Genomic DNA, 15418 nt, shown 5'->3' on the forward strand with positions numbered 1-15418 from the left:
CCTTTGCCAAAAACTCAGCCAAATGATGACCACGGCGGCCTGCAAAAACCCGTGTCGACTGACTTCAGCAAGTGACCTAACGGGTCTGTTCCTTGCAAGTTGCGCGTTACGACAAGGGCAGCCAACTGCGCGACCACGCCGCGTTTAGGGAGTTAAGGTTGTGGTAAAGCCCAGTCGTTAGGTCCCCGTCGCTCGGCGAAGTAATTGATCATCCTCTGACATGATACGCGTAGATGCTTGCGCAATACTCGCACGTTATGTTTAGTGCAAACCAAGAAAAGCAAAACAAAGATCCATCAATGACCGGAGACAAGTTTCACTGCATTAAAACCTTTGCGATTACCAACATAATCAATTATAGTGTGAAAACCAATCTGACTCACTACTTGGTGGATCTGTCAACGTTTTGGCAAAGTCATCCCGCCCAGGGTCGGTTATCAGCAAGTGAAGTGGTCTAGAGTTGCCCGAAATAAACAGAAGTGATACTGGCTGCTGTCACTTACTCATACGTTTTTGTTTGTCGGTAATCTTAAGGACGTGCTTGCCTTAAACCCTCAGTGGGTTTGAACTGCGTGTTTTACCGTAACGTATTTCGACCACACACTTGATTTTGCAACATTAGCCGGACATAGCATAATGCTGCAACATGCTTATTACACGGGGTATTCCATTGGGAAGCTATCACTTAGTGGTGACACCCTTCCCAGAAATAGGACAATTAAACCATCGAAATACCCAACCGCAAGGCGATTTGCTCATTTTAACAAGCTTGAATATCTTTGTTATCAGGTCAACGGAATTCCCGTGCATAGCATGAACGAAGCTTCGCGGTTGCTGCGAAAGGACAACGCCGTGATTACCTTCCTCATCTGCCGCCAGCACATAGTGGTACGTTCACAATGTTGCATAGATTTGCCCGTTAGACGCAAGTCGGTCTTGTTATCCACCTTGTAATTGCCAGGAGGGTCGTATTTGTCCGGTGATGTTTACAGGCTCTCGTTTTGTAATCCACTGCGGGTCGCGATTTGAGTTGAACCTGTCGTACACGTTGCCACATGCTCATTACGCCTCTAGTCGTCGCTTTCAAGACGCCGGATAATACATAATCGCCGCAACATGTATACACAAGTCGTGTTAAGACAGGAAGGGGTTCTCAGTGCCCCGACCATCACGCGGCGACGCGAATAGTTGCGCGCAAGTATTGTTTGTATTCGCATTAGCGTCGCTGGCGTGTAGGCGAGATTAATGACGTGTTTAATACTTTGCATCGCGACAAAGGCGCAAAATGCACGGCAGTTTTGCAACGTTTACCTAGGATTTGGCTGCTTGATTGGCTAGTCAAATCGGGAAGCAATTTTGGCCTGTTTGTTGACGCTTTGTGGCCGTTCGATGTTGCGACCTAAAGGACTTTGCCTATGATTCGGGGTAAACAAAGCGGGCTTACTTGTGGCGAAACATGCCACGCAATGCCAAACAGTTGCCTAGAAGTGCAACGCATGCTGGGTTACCATCCCCCCACAGCTTCGGAAGTTAAACTACAAAGCACCGGTTATGTATAGATTCTCGGTACATGTCGTGGTGTCGCGCGTACCGGTTTGTATTTGCACTTCCGTGTTTACCTTGTTTTAATGTTCGGCGACATGCGTCACTGTCACAATAAACACGCGCAATGAGCATTCACTGTTGGGTTATAATGCGATTTTGACAAGACGGTCAACACGCTTCAGAGCCGCCGCCGCGCCACCGCGACTGTCCCCCCGCCCAAGCCCGGTTCACTATCGTCGTCGAAGTCATCAATACCCGTCGCTTTTCGAATTCTGAGTGCCATTTGTCAAGCGCGTTGGCCTGTGCAAACCTTTAGCCAACTCGCAAGGGTGGGGACTCTAAAATTTCAAATTTGACTGTTGGGACGAAATGTCCTGTGAATAACGTAAATGGTTTTGAGTTCTCAACTCTCCTGACAAAACTTTAATTATTAATTCTGACCCTTGGAACGCACACCAAGTGCTATGCTGTTTGTGTTAAACCGCATTGCGGTCAATTTTCAGGGGGTTCATGTATTATTGAAACGTGCAATATTTCTAAAAAAACAAACACATCTGAATGTGTTTAAATGTGATAACAATATTTCATCACCGGATCAAGATCGATATCCAATTTCACTGCAAATTAATTTTGACGCGCATTCATAATGGATTTCATTTTATGTACAGGAGAACGAAGATTGGCGCGAGGAGAACGAATCCACCGCGTTTACTGAATCCAAAGAGGAGCGAGTCCTCCACGACGTCACAAACTTCGATCGTGACGAAACGGGAACCACCACGTCAGAGGAATCTCGACCACGATACCTCGAACATAAATCGCCAGAGCGTTGCGTGGAGTACGCTGCTATCGTATCACAAAAGGTGAGCTCCCATGTTTTGATTTTGAGTTTGTAGCGCAACGGCGTCAGTTTGACTGTGGTCGGTGGCCTATAAGACGACGCTTCGGCGGCATTGAGCAAGTGCACTGACAGGTTAAGCTGTTCTTACAGCGAAGTAAACCCAGCGTCTTTTATCATCGCGATCCCAACAACGTGTGTCAATTCGAGATCAGTTCGGTTCGGCTTTGTGTTTGCCCGGAGATTTCGAATGTCGACGCCCGGGCATTTCTTAACGCTGCAAGTTCGCCGAATACCAGAATGTTGTACACAGGCCCTGTGCTGTTCAGCATCGACGCGTTTTTTTGCGCTCTAACCTAAATCCGTCCGAGCCACAACAAATTACTGGTGATTTATGAACAAGCTCTGTCAGCTTCAAAGCTCCACGTATGCAAGTAGTGTCAATAAACATATCGGGCGTCGCTCGAGATTATCCCGACGCCCGACCGAGAGCTGTAAGTCTAAATTTGCGTTGTAGCTCGCAGCCGAGTCCATTCGCGATCCCAGTGCGGGAATTTTGTTTTCGCGAGTTTCTCTTCTTGTGGCCTGGAACAGAAACCGGGTCACAAGCTCCTACGTCACTCCGCTTGTCAATTAAGATAATCCATCGTGCTGCAATTAATTATAACTCGGGCGTGCGTACAAGGTGAAGGCCACGGTTGTGCCAAGGGATGCCTAAGTGAACCGAAATGCAAGGATCAATCGATTAGGCCGTTGTTTTAACCCCGTAACTCAGTGACGTAACCTTACTCCTTTATTCGGTAACAGTGTATGGTGTAATGCGCGGCGCGGCAGTCTCGCGTATGCTCTCATTCGTATAAATATTTTTCGTGTGTGTAAATACGCTGAGGCGCGCAAGGCTTTGAAGTGCGCGAGCGCCCCGCCGCTTTGATATGTTCTGCAATGTTTATCATAGCACGGCGAATCCGCACGACGAATTTCCGTAAGTTTGAAGGCCAGTCTCCGGGATCGCTTCCTAATTAACGTCCGTTTTGCCCGTGCGCCTTCTTCCCTGTGCGCTGTTCACTTTGTGCTCCGTGATAAAAGGCATGTTTTAATTCTAGCTGTCATGCGAAGCGATGGGCACGACGGATAGCGGAACATCACACAGCTCCACCACTGCCTGCAGCCAAAACGAAAAAGACAGCGGCTTTGGCCAAACAACGGACGGCACTGTACAGGTACAGAAATAACAATTTCACTAAACTGTGTGTTTACTCTCGCTCGAAATCACTTGTATTTTATCACGATCATTTTCCAAACAGGGATTTTATCGCAAAATCGAGTAAAAGGGGAAATTCAGTGTCTTCGGACGCATTTAGGGCAACTGTGTCTTGTATTTTCGAACGCGTGAAAACTGGCACTTTCTGTTTCGGAGAGAGTGTGTAACAAGCCAAATCCGAACACTTTCTATTTCTGAAGTGCAACATGCCCCTGTGTAGTGCCCTCGTGTAAAACAGAGTGTGTCGGGTGGTCAAACACGCAACACTCGACCAGCATCCGGCTTAAGACGTCACGCCTCCCTATTCCCTTCGTGCAGTGCGAGCGTTCTGGTCATGCCTTGTGGAATGCACACAATAACCAGTGTGTTGTCAGCACTATAATCCGCCCTCAGTTCGTTTGCTCATCCGATGCGCCATGTCCTGTTGCGAGCTGTAGTTGTTTGACGATTTTATACCAAAAGCCAGTCTGTTTGGCAGTGGCGATAGCCTTTTCTTTGCTCTTAATAAACAAATTTTTGTTGTTACCCACAGAGCACAGTCAGCAAATCAACAAACGATAACCGACGTTTTGGAACAACTTCTAGCGGCGGAAGTTCGTCACACTCTGCTGCCCGCGAATTCACCTACGTACCAGTCCAGGTAAGATTTTAGTCACATGGAATTGATAACCATGAAACTAAACAAGTTACAATTAGACAAAACTTTAAACAACATGATCATTATTAACAGAAATACCACCAGAAGAAACGCCCCGCTCAACACAAAGCTGTGGCCGGCGATTCTGGCGACTCGGCAAAAGGTTCGATGGAACGTTCGATTCCAGAAGAGCGTGAAAGTGACCTGAGCCGTTTAAACCAGGCCATCGAGAGCTTGGAAGTTAATCAAACCAACACTATCCCCACTCCGAACAACCCATTTGATGGTGAAGACTGCGATAACGTCAGTCCCTGGGTCAAAATCGCTATGCAGGACTACCAAGAGAAAATCCGCCAGTACGAGAATACTGGTGACGCTAGAGTGATCCACCCAGCATTGCCGGCTGATGCTGATGGCTTGCTGTCCAACGCCCGATCTGAGAGCGTTGCCACAGACAACACATCCTCTGCGTACAGCACCGGGGATAGTTTCCGCAGTTCAAGCTCCGCAAGTGGCCAACGATTGAGCAGCGAACTTCAAACGCCGCCTCTCTCGCCCGAAAAGCAAATCTACGACAGCGTTTCACCCTACTACAACGTGTGTACCAACGAACTCCCTCCATACACAGGAAAACATCACGGAGTCACGATGTCTTACTACGTCAGCAGCGATGGGAACAGTGACGGCGAAGGACCTGCATGTTACTTGACCCATGACGATGACAGCGGTTCCGAAGGTTTTGCCGATGCCGGTTTGGAGTTCAGCCAAATGTTCACGTCAGCCCTTGGTCAGCATCCCAAACTACAGCACAGCAAATCGGCGCCCGTGCCAGTTCTGAATCACCCAGCGTTTGCAAACAACTTTATGTCTCAATCCGTAACAGCATCCACCAAGCAACTGTGCAAGGCAGCGGCTCACGTTGCCCAGACACGGAGAAGCACTGCCTCTAGTGGCGAGATTCCATCCGACTGCACCGATAAATCTAAATCGTCGTCGCGTACAAGGACCGGCTCGCAGAGGGAAAATGTGAGCACCGACTCGATGAGCGGACAAACAGTGATTACCCATACCAACGAAAACTGCCAACAAGTCGAAATGCCCCACCCTAAACCGTTCCCTCGACACAAGGCGCGCAGATCGTCGGAACAGATCAAACAGCCTATACTTCGACCCGCAGCTCCTAACAGGTCTCAGTCCTACACGGAAGGCCAAGTCGCTTGCAAAACTGCAATGGACGAGTCCCTAACCGGATCAAACGGTGACGTGAGTTCGGAATGGAAGGTACGAGTTCGCAACGACGGCACTCGTTACATTACGAAGCGACCCGTCCGAGAGCGCTTGCTTAAGGAGCGAGAGCAACGCTTGCTGGCCGAACGTTGCGGCATTACTACAGACGACGACGCTGCAACAGAACTCAAGCTTGGTCGCCACTGGACCCGCGACGAACGCAAACGTCACATGCGCATCGCTCGCGAAAAGCGTCGACGGAAGGATTTCATGCAGCGATGCCGCTTGGAGGCGCTAAACGAAAACGCTCCCGCTGACGGTGAAATCGTTGAACTTAGCCACAAGAAAATGACCCGCAGAAAGCACAAACGTATGTTGCTGGACAACTTCGTAACCGTGCAAGAAATTCTGGCCCATGGCGACAGAACAACCAGTGCAAATAAAGTGAACCCCTTATTAAGCGTCACCTACATTTGAAAGGGAAATACGTTTAGGCACCCATTGTGTTTGGGCGACTTGGACGCATGTGTTAAGATGGAACCACAGGCGACCAAACAGCAGAGCAGTTCTGGTCTACCAGCTACAAAGTTCCAGCATATCGTTAAAGGCGAGATGTTTCATCGGTACACACTGTACTTCACTTATCTTGGTTCTCCAGCCGCGCGCATGCATGTGCAAATGTCGTAGTAAAAATGCTTTTCATTCAGCTTGGAAAAACTGCTTATTTATTTTCTCACTTGCTTATAGCCATAAGGTTTTTTTGCATTGATAGATTTACAGTATACACGTTGAGCACAATGTGCCTTTACACACTAAGGCCTATGCTTTATGAGTAGACTAGGCAGTTGTTTTTGCTTCCCTATTTCTGTTCTGTTTTGCTTTCTGACAAGTCGAGTTTTATTACTATTTCTTTCCTTTCAGTTTTGCGTTATTTCACCCTTCTCCGCAATGTCTTTACCAAAATAATCTTGTATTTGTGTTTTCTTTTGCTGTTTCCCTAATACAGAAATGTTCAATAGAAGAAACAATACATTTTTTGTTTCATTTTGTCAGCAGGTATAAGAGTTTTCAAGTTGAGATGACTAGTTTAATGCGAAAGGATGTTTTTCTGTAAGAAATAGAAATCGAATAGACCCAACTATCTTTCAAAATTACAACACAAAAGCTTTCTCGAAATCAAAACAAATTTACGGTACTTGAAAGTCAATTACTTAAACCCTAATCTCAACCCAAACAATTGCATCTATATGTGGTAGAATCCTCATCCCTGGCGTGACCTCGAAGCGTAATGGATTCTACTCCTTTTCAACTAATACTCATATTTAAATTTATTTTGCGATGTTATCCAGATTCCAGGAATAAAGTTATTTTTTTTAAAAGAACTACAAAATTGTTTCAACAAAATATTTCCCAAATACAACAGGTTTAACAAATAATCAACACTGACCAACTGAAAACAGAACAGAATCCGTTTCACAAACTAGCATGATCAGTTACTAACATGCATACTTTGCGGCACGTGTAAAGTAGAATGCAGGGAGTCGAACCGCTTTTCATATGGGTTCAGGTTCGGTTCGGGTTCGGTTCCGGTTTTTAAAAGTGTATATTTTCGGGTTCGGGTTTTGTTCCGGTTCGGATAAATTATCCGGTCCGAACCGGTTTGCGGTTTTTAAACCGGTTAAATTTTTTTTCGTTTCAATTTAATTGTACCCATCATCTACCTGGCCTTATCAAACTCCAAAATAATTTTGCCCGTGCACTGTTATTTTTAACACGCCATATAAGTGTTATGTCGCTTATTTTTCAGTGCGTTGTTTTGAAAAAAGTCGCAAAATATAAAACAGACTGCATTTTTTACTGGTTCGTTTCCGGTTCGGGTCCAATGCCAAACAAAATATGGGGTTCAACTCCGGTTCGGGTTTTAAAAAAATCGTAATTAGCGGTTCGGGTTCGGTTCGGGTTTAAACAAATTAACCGCTCAAACCGGTTCGCGGGTTCGGGTTCAGTTCCGGTTCGACTCCCTGGTAGAATGACAGTATTATTTCAACATCAGTTAATCGCACAACTTACACGTTTATGACGTCACAGTCGAATATGTTTAATGTATGTTTTAGTCCAGTGGTTCTCAAACTGGGGTACGCGTACCACTAGTCGGTGGAATTGTCCGGTGGTACGCGAGTAGGATTCTGCTACACCCGGTGGTGAGGTTCAATTTTTTTTGTCAGCCGGTTCTATCACAAAAGTCATATTTTTCAGCCGGTTCTGCTGTAAAAAGTCCATTTACAGTAACCAGTAATGCTAACCGGTTCGCTGATCTCATAAAATTTCGTGAGACGATTCTATAGGACCGGCCGAATCCCACCACTGGCTACACCTAATTTAAGTCCGATTTAAAATTGCATCTCAACTGACCCAATCATCCCCGCTTTGGGCGAAACTCGTGTTTTGGACCTTCTTTTGAAATCGCTAAATGAGCTAGCCAGGTTGAGAAAGTAGGCCTATTTCTTGGTCTATTTCAGTGTTTCTTAACCTTTTTCGGATCACGAACCCCTAAAACATTCTCCCTTTGCGAGAAACACATTGCAAATGTCGAAATTAGGTTTTAATCAACATAGCCATGGTAAGAAGAGCTGAAAATCCCGCCTCACAGAGATAGGTTGTAGCAAACGGCATAAAAGCAGCGATGGTCCTCTTTTTAACAGGATACACAGCAAAACGCACTAAAATGCCAGACTTACAATAGTAGAGTAGCCGTTATATATTATTGCATCACAAACGCGGTTTTGTTGCTCAAACTACTCGAAGTGCATGTTTGGCTGCCGTTGTGGCCTGATAAGTGGAAACCTCATGGACAGAGGAAAATACATGGATTTTTGGAATAATTGCATTTCGTTTCACGGACCCCTTAATGCATCTTATCGGACCCCTTGGGGGTTCATGGACCCCAGGTTAAGAACAAAAGTTCAACTGTAGAAATTGGGCTGTCAATGGGTTTGCCCAAAATTTATGTTTGGTAGAAAGACTCTGGGTTTTCCAATACCGAATACAACGCACAAAACAATTTATAATTTATTACTGCATTTTTTACTACTTCTGGTAGTTTAAGTGTATTTCGGAAAAGAACATTCATAATAGTGTTTTTTGAAAATTCAGTGTGAAAAACCATTAAATCTGTCGCTATATTTTATTTGTTTTATCAAAACAAATGCATTTCGCTATAAAAAGCATCATCAGTGTCTAAAAACAAAATAAAAAGCGGGATAAAAGCAAAAAATACAAAAAACACACACCCCCAGACCAACCGCAAAAAGTCTTTCCTCTGTCTTACAGGACTGCAAATGCAGACCGGCAGGTATGGCGCTGATAAAAACCACGAAAAAAAGGCGAGGAAAAGATAAGGGCGCAAAACGAAAAAAACAAACACGATTGTAGCAACAAAGCGATTACAGTTACCGAACAGCCGGAAGGACCATCGCTTGAACATTTATTGTGGCGCCCGTTAAAATTAGCCATTTGTTTTCACAAACGTCCAATTTTTCAGTGTTCGGTAACTGTAATCGCTTTGTTGCTACAATCGTGTTTGTTTTTTTCGTTTTGCGCCCTTATCTTTTCCTCGCCTTTTTTTCGTGGTTTTTATCAGCGCCATACCTGCCGGTCTGCATTTGCAGTCCTGTAAGACAGAGGAAATACTTTTTGCGGTTGGTCTGGGGGTGTGTGTGTTTTGTATTTTTTGCTTTTATCCCGCTTTTTATTTTGTTTTTAGACACTGATGATGCTTTTTATAGCGAAATGCATTTGTTTTGATAAAACAAATAAAATATAGCGACAGATTTAGTGGTTTTTCACACTGAATTTTCTTGATCTGATTTTAATGACCCTGAATCGTCGCAGTCGTTTTACTTGAAAGGAGATTTCAATAATAAGAAAAGAATTACTAGTGTTTTTTGATTTCGTTTTGTATCTGGTTGGCAATGACACTTGTTCACCGTTGCTAAAACATTGGAAACTATATCCTAAACGTCACAGTACATTTGTTCTTGTCACGACACTGTACTGTTCTGGAACAATGCTATGTGTCGCAAGATAGAGAATGAAGAATTGAGAGTGTAAAGTGTATGTGATTGTGACTATGTGTACTTGACTTTTGTAAATGTGTTAGTAATATATGTTGATATTGTAGCGATTAATTTAATAACATATCAAGAAAATTAACAAATATTCAATAAAAAACAGTCTGCAGTTGACAAAAGGCTAATTTAAAACCCCATAAATCAAATTATCAAACCCCATATTTGTAAGACTACTGATCATACTGATGTTTTAATGGTTAATACATTTTTGAAATGCAACAAAAATATAACACTTGCATAGTTTAAGTCAGGTTTTTGGAGAACACACTTTAAGACTTATTGTACTGCCACTACTATAGTATACGCAGTACAGTAATCAGTAAATAAACCAAGAAAATGTTTTTAAACAACTAACTTTTGGGCTGATTGATGGAATAAATTATTCAGAATTTGCTGATTACTGTAACATGATCATGTCATTATGTATAGCTGTAATAAAAGGTGATTAATTTTTGCTTAATGCTTTGGCTAAATATAACTATCGCAGATGTAACATTGATAACCTTTGGAAAGGTAATATCTTTGTTTCAATGGTACCACATAAAACCTACAAATGGTATGGAACAATATTTGTAAATGCAGCTCTGTTTGCTGGTAGACCACTGTTAAAGATTAACTGCTTGATTGGTATTGATGCAAAAAAGATATTGTTATAAATTTTTAGCCAGTAACCTTTTTATCTGTAGAGTTTTTGAAAATAAATACCTTTTTAGTTTTGTATGGTTTGTAGCATGTAATTGACAAACCAGTATCTCACATGCCCAAATGTCGGATTCAGAAGACGACGAAATTCCTGAAACCAAATTAAAACTGATTGTGGTTGGTGATGGTGCATGTGGAAAGGTAAGTTATTTTTTTGTACGAATCATATTTAGCAATGTGTATTATTTAATTTTTATTTAACTGGTGGTTTGAAATTGTATGTGTGTTGTATGTATATATAAATGTTAGTGTGAGATTAGTCTCTTTTTATCAATTTAAAATTTGTTACAATTTCAGACTTCGATTATAACAAGGTACACCCAAGAACAATTTGGAAAACAATATGACCAAACTGTTGGGATTGATTTTTTCATGCAGAGGCTGACGCTCCCAGGTATACAAAAATATAATTCTCACACATTTGTTTGAATTATTCTCACACCAATTTAAAACATAGGTGACAGAAATGTTACATTACAAGTTTGGGACATTGGAGGACAAACTCTTGGTGGCAGTATGCTGGACAAGTATGTTTATGGGGCACAGGTTAGTATTGTAGCTTATTTCTTTTGTAAATTGTTAAGTATTCTGTGGCACTAGTGTTGTGTTTTTGTACTATGTACCAATTTTGTGTCATGCATCAAAATTAATACAATACAAGTTATCTTTATTAACCTTAAGTAAACAAATAAAGCAAACAACATTTTTTTTGTACATTTTGTACCATCATAGTTCTAATTACCTGTCACATTTTCATTATCTATCTAGGGTGTGCTTTTTGTGTATGACATTACAAATTATCAAAGCTTTGAAAATATTGACGACTGGCTGGCAGCTGTCAAGCAAGTTACAAAAGATAAGCCATGTCATTATGCACTTGTTGGAAACAAAGGTGAGACATGCAAAACTTTTTACATTTTTCTGCAGTCTCTGTTTTATAATATTCTGATAGTGTGTTAAAATATGAAGAGTTTGGTTACTGTAATGGGAGAAAACGACAAATGTCAGGTACTAAAATAAACATTTTTCTCAAGGTGATTTGGAGCATATGAGGAGTATAGAAAAAAGCAAACATGATCTGTATGCCCATGATCACAACATGTCAAGCCATTTTGTTTGTGCCAAAACAGGAGATTCAGTGAGTGTTTTTGACTGTTTTTACAGAATCTTTGGAGCCTGATAACAAACAACAATGTCCATTGCAGGTGTCCCTTGCCTTTAAGCGCATAGCAGCTGATATATTGAAAATTAAGTTGTCAAAAGCAGAGCAAGATGGAACACATGTAAGTGATTGCGTGACACTAAATTTATAGTGTTGGCATGTACGAATGCCCATCAGTTTGGTTGTTTTCCATAAAAGGGATACATACTCTTGAGAAATTTATTCTACCTAAAGTGGCTTTTTTAGTAGCTTTAATCAAAGCAAATTTCCCACTTTGGGCCAGGTACAACAGGTTCACAAATAGTCTGCTCTTCATGATATAGAACAGTGACCTTACACATGAAGAAATGTTCTTCTAGACCAGTAATTCCCGAATTGGAGTTCGCAGGGGTTTATGGAGACAAACGTTGTATAGAACAGTATTCTTAAGTTTTCTAACTGTTTTTATCCAATCCTGCATATGAATGCGAACTGTTTATCACACCTTTAGGCCAAAAACAAATCATTTTTTACGATTGTTAACCCCTAATATGACATTATAGCACATAGGGACAATAGGGCAAGGCGTTTGTGAAGTTTTATTCACCAGAAAACTTATCACTTTGTTACATTGACTGCTACAGTAGAAACTTCATTGAGAGTAAAGGACTGTTAAGGTGGATTAAAATGCCCAAAAAGCTAAAGTACAATATCGATTACACATCACTGTTTTACATTTACTGCCGACTGTGATGACACAGAAAAGCCACAATGCTTTCTATGTGGAAACATTCTTGCTAACAGTAGCATTTAACCTGCCAAATTAAAAGACTTGTGTTGAATTGTTGGGGTCCACAGACTTAAAAAAGGGACCCTACAAAAAGATTGGCAACCACTGCACTGGACAGACTGGTGTTATAAGTTGCTTATCCCAGGACACAATGCTTTTTTTCTATTTACAGAAAGTTGTAACAGCTGTATTAGAAAATTCCCATCGACCGAAACCAACACCACAAATGCGAAAAAGGAAAACCAAGAGTTCTGTATGTTCAGTGCAATGACCAGTGCTGTTTCAGACATTGTACAGCCTTGCTACCTCTGCCTCTTCAACACAACAAAAATGGACCAATAAATATGTTTTCAGTTTTTGCACTTACTGCGGTTTTTATTTAATCTTAATGTTAAGTTTCATCGTCTCTGTGGATAGTTGCAAATTGTGTTTTTGTTGCATGAATGTGCACCAAAGCAGATGCAAAAAATGATGCAAAGACAAATTTTTGATTGTTGTTTTCCGGTGCTTTTTAAACATGTTGTTTTTTATTGTTGTGCATATCTTACACAAAAATGTGTTGGACCAATCAGATACCCAGTTACTTAGACATGTCTGACATTGTAGCAAGGTAAACTGTTAACATTAATACAGATTTTCTATGGTAGGTACAACTGCCAGTGATTTTTTGTTGTGTATTTTCAACTGTTTCATATATCTGTAATACACTGTTTTGTTACTTATTATTGCTTGTTTAAAACAACAGTCATACCTTTGTAGTAAATTACTGGTTTGAAAGTAAAGACATACAAAAAATGCTGGTAGAAGTGTCATCGAATCATCAAGAACCATATTTTGACAATTTTTGTGGTAGTGCACCGAAACAACCATCAACGGGATGACCTATTCTATAAACGCAATCCTTGCAACTAATGAAACTTGTGAAAATGGCAGCAGTTACTTGGGGCTTGGACTTAATACTCTCAAATGCGCTGTTCAGTAACAGCCCCGACAATGTGGACAAAATACAGTGATATCAGTTGAGTTGAGATATGGAGAACCCTTGAGCTTAATATTCTCACGTGTGTTGAGGGTGGTACTAAAACTGTATGGTACCGCAGGTTCTTATCAGCCCGAAAAGGACGTCGAAGATTGAATTATAATGTTCTTGCTATTACAAACCTTTCACCCCTACCCTAATAGCCCCAATCGTCAACGTTTTCAAATGTTTTATTAGTAGTTTGTGTCGATTGCCTACTATGTTTAGATTGTATATTTTAGAGGAGCCTGTACCCCCATGTTAAGTCGTGTTTTAATGGATATTAATATACTTCGTGCGAAAATGGTAGTTTGACGGACTTGGAGCTATTCGGGTTAGGGTGAGAATTTACAAGTAAAAATTTGAAAAACACTTCACATTCCACAAACTATGCCAAATGTTATCGGGTATCGTGCAAGTAATATGAGGCATCATGCAGTGAAAGTATTTAGTACCTTGCCGTTAGCCATGCGTATCCACTATCCAGAGTGCGCACACATGGAACGGTTGGAACCTGATTGTGCACAATGATACTATACAATATATCATTTGTTTAATAGTATCATTGGTGTGCAGTTGTGCACGTTTGTTTGCAAATCCAAAACAAGAATAAAATACAGTAATAGACAAATTTAGGAGGTTGTTTTCCGCCATCCCATGGTGATCGCAGGTTGAGCTATGGCAGTTGGACAAAATTTGGGACTTATGCAAACGGAATAATGCTAAAAAATTGTGGTACTGTAAACGTAAGCCGAAAGACCGTAATAAAGTTAACATTAATTAGTGTTTAATTGTGCCTGGTCTGCAAAAACAAATTGTTTCTAACTTTTGCGATATTATTGTGGTAAGACAACCATTCCAAGACTGCAATTTTGCAACTTATAACATGTAACTTTACTTTTAGATTAGTCATGCAAAAACACATAAAACAGAAAGTCTTTAAATATGTGCAAGGTGGTTACTTAATGAAGCTTAAACATTGTTTGGAGACGCACAAAAAGAAAGATGATAACTTTCACCTAGATTTTGTGACTGGCGATTTGAGACGAACTCCTCTACATGTTGCTTGTTTACTTGGAGATGATGCCATAGTGCGATGTTTGTTGTATTTTGGTAGTAATGCACAGATACAGGATGCTAACAGAGATACCCCAATGCACCTGGCAGCAAGGTGCATTCATGAAAATAGCACTTATACTGATCGGAAGCTGTTGATTGATCCATTGTTCCGAGAATATCCAGATGCGATGAAACTAATCAACAAATGGGGAGAGACTCCCAAAGACACACTCAAAAAAGCAAAGGAAAGTTTTAAGAGCATGCAAGACTTTGAAAGCATGGCTGCAGGAGAAGAGGTGGGGAGTTGTTATAGGGATTCTGAAGAATCATCGACAAGTACGACTTGGCACGAAAAACTGACAAATGAATGGGCTGATGATTGTGCTGATATTGGGTTTGCAGCAAAGTTTGTGGCAACTGGTGACATAAGTGAGGACATTCCTGAATATCAAACATTTGATGAGTGGGCTGACAGAATAGCAGAGGAATACAAGCGCAGACACTTGTCTTCGGCTGAAAAATACAAAAGAAGAAAAGAAATAAACATGAAACGGAAACGGGAAGAAACAAGGGATATGAAGGAGCGATTTGAAAAAGAACAGGAAGTATACAGAAAGAGGATGGCTTTGAAAAAAGTTGAATTGCTTGAATCTAAGCATCAAAGATATCAAGAAAAAATGGGTGAACACAAATCAAGTTCTGCAAAAGATTCCAAACTCTCATTTCGGGATATTCCTTGGCCATGTCGGGGTTCTGTAAAAGATATGGTTGAAGTGATTTTGACCGGGATGCCACCAAGTTCTGATCAAAAGGACAAGCGTAAATTTATTTTAAGGCAACAGATGTTATGGCATCCAGACAAATTTGTTCAACGCTGTCGGGATAGACTTGATGAAAAAGACAAGGAAGTTGTTCTGGAAACGGTCAAAGCTCTTTCCCAGGAACTAAATAATTTGTTGAATCAAGATTAATTACATTGTCTACATATAAAAAATTGTAATATTGGATTTCTTCTTTCCTTAGGTCATTGTTGGTGAACTTAACATGTCGATTTCTTTCACTTAGCAGGT

At 41.3% G+C, this 15418-nt stretch overlaps 3 protein-coding genes across 4 annotated transcripts in view; all 3 read left to right on the forward strand.

Annotated features, from left to right (window-relative positions):
- Positions 1 to 6540, forward strand: part of LOC145225339 (E3 ubiquitin-protein ligase PDZRN3-like) — a 33654-nt gene extending 27114 nt beyond the window's left edge. For both annotated transcript variants that reach the window (XM_080092027.1, XM_080092028.1), the window contains exons 6-10: positions 790 to 888; positions 2214 to 2408; positions 3487 to 3603; positions 4177 to 4284; positions 4375 to 6540. In XM_080092027.1, the coding sequence (XP_079948153.1) occupies positions 790 to 888; positions 2214 to 2408; positions 3487 to 3603; positions 4177 to 4284; positions 4375 to 5985 (2130 nt within the window). In that variant the 3' untranslated portion in view covers positions 5986 to 6540. The remainder of the gene's footprint in view (positions 1 to 789; positions 889 to 2213; positions 2409 to 3486; positions 3604 to 4176; positions 4285 to 4374) is intronic.
- A 2307-nt stretch (positions 6541 to 8847) lies between these two features.
- On the forward strand, positions 8848 to 12993 carry LOC145222939 (ras-related protein Rab-28-like). The gene is made up of 7 exons (XM_080089190.1): positions 8848 to 10481; positions 10638 to 10734; positions 10798 to 10886; positions 11109 to 11232; positions 11375 to 11478; positions 11546 to 11623; positions 12444 to 12993. Exons 1-7 carry the CDS (start codon positions 10404 to 10406, stop codon positions 12540 to 12542), a joined length of 669 nt encoding a protein of 222 aa, XP_079945316.1. The 5' UTR covers positions 8848 to 10403; the 3' UTR covers positions 12543 to 12993.
- A 1175-nt stretch (positions 12994 to 14168) lies between these two features.
- Positions 14169 to 15416, forward strand: LOC145222938 (NF-kappa-B inhibitor-like protein 1). Its single transcript, XM_080089188.1, has one exon. The coding sequence runs from the start codon at positions 14201 to 14203 to the stop codon at positions 15317 to 15319; it is 1119 nt and encodes a 372-aa protein (XP_079945314.1). The 5' UTR covers positions 14169 to 14200; the 3' UTR covers positions 15320 to 15416.
- Positions 15417 to 15418: the final 2 nt, after the last annotated feature.

Source organism: Phallusia mammillata, chromosome 4, assembly GCF_965637545.1.
Source record: "Phallusia mammillata chromosome 4, kaPhaMamm4.hap1.1, whole genome shotgun sequence".
In the NCBI taxonomy this organism is placed as follows: domain Eukaryota; kingdom Metazoa; phylum Chordata; class Ascidiacea; order Phlebobranchia; family Ascidiidae; genus Phallusia; species Phallusia mammillata.

Bases quoted from the DNA above. Each gene is read 5' to 3' on its own strand.
- LOC145222939 (XM_080089190.1), top strand. From the start codon at position 10,404: ATGTCGGATTCAGAAGACGACGAAATTCCTGAAACCAAATTAAAACTG. The intron at 11,233-11,374 runs GTGAGACATGCA...ATTTTTCTCAAG, and splicing joins TGCACTTGTTGGAAACAAAG to GTGATTTGGAGCATATGAGG. The intron at 11,624-12,443 runs GTAAGTGATTGC...TTCTATTTACAG, and splicing joins CAGAGCAAGATGGAACACAT to AAAGTTGTAACAGCTGTATT.
- LOC145222938 (XM_080089188.1), top strand. From the start codon at position 14,201: ATGCAAAAACACATAAAACAGAAAGTCTTTAAATATGTGCAAGGTGGT.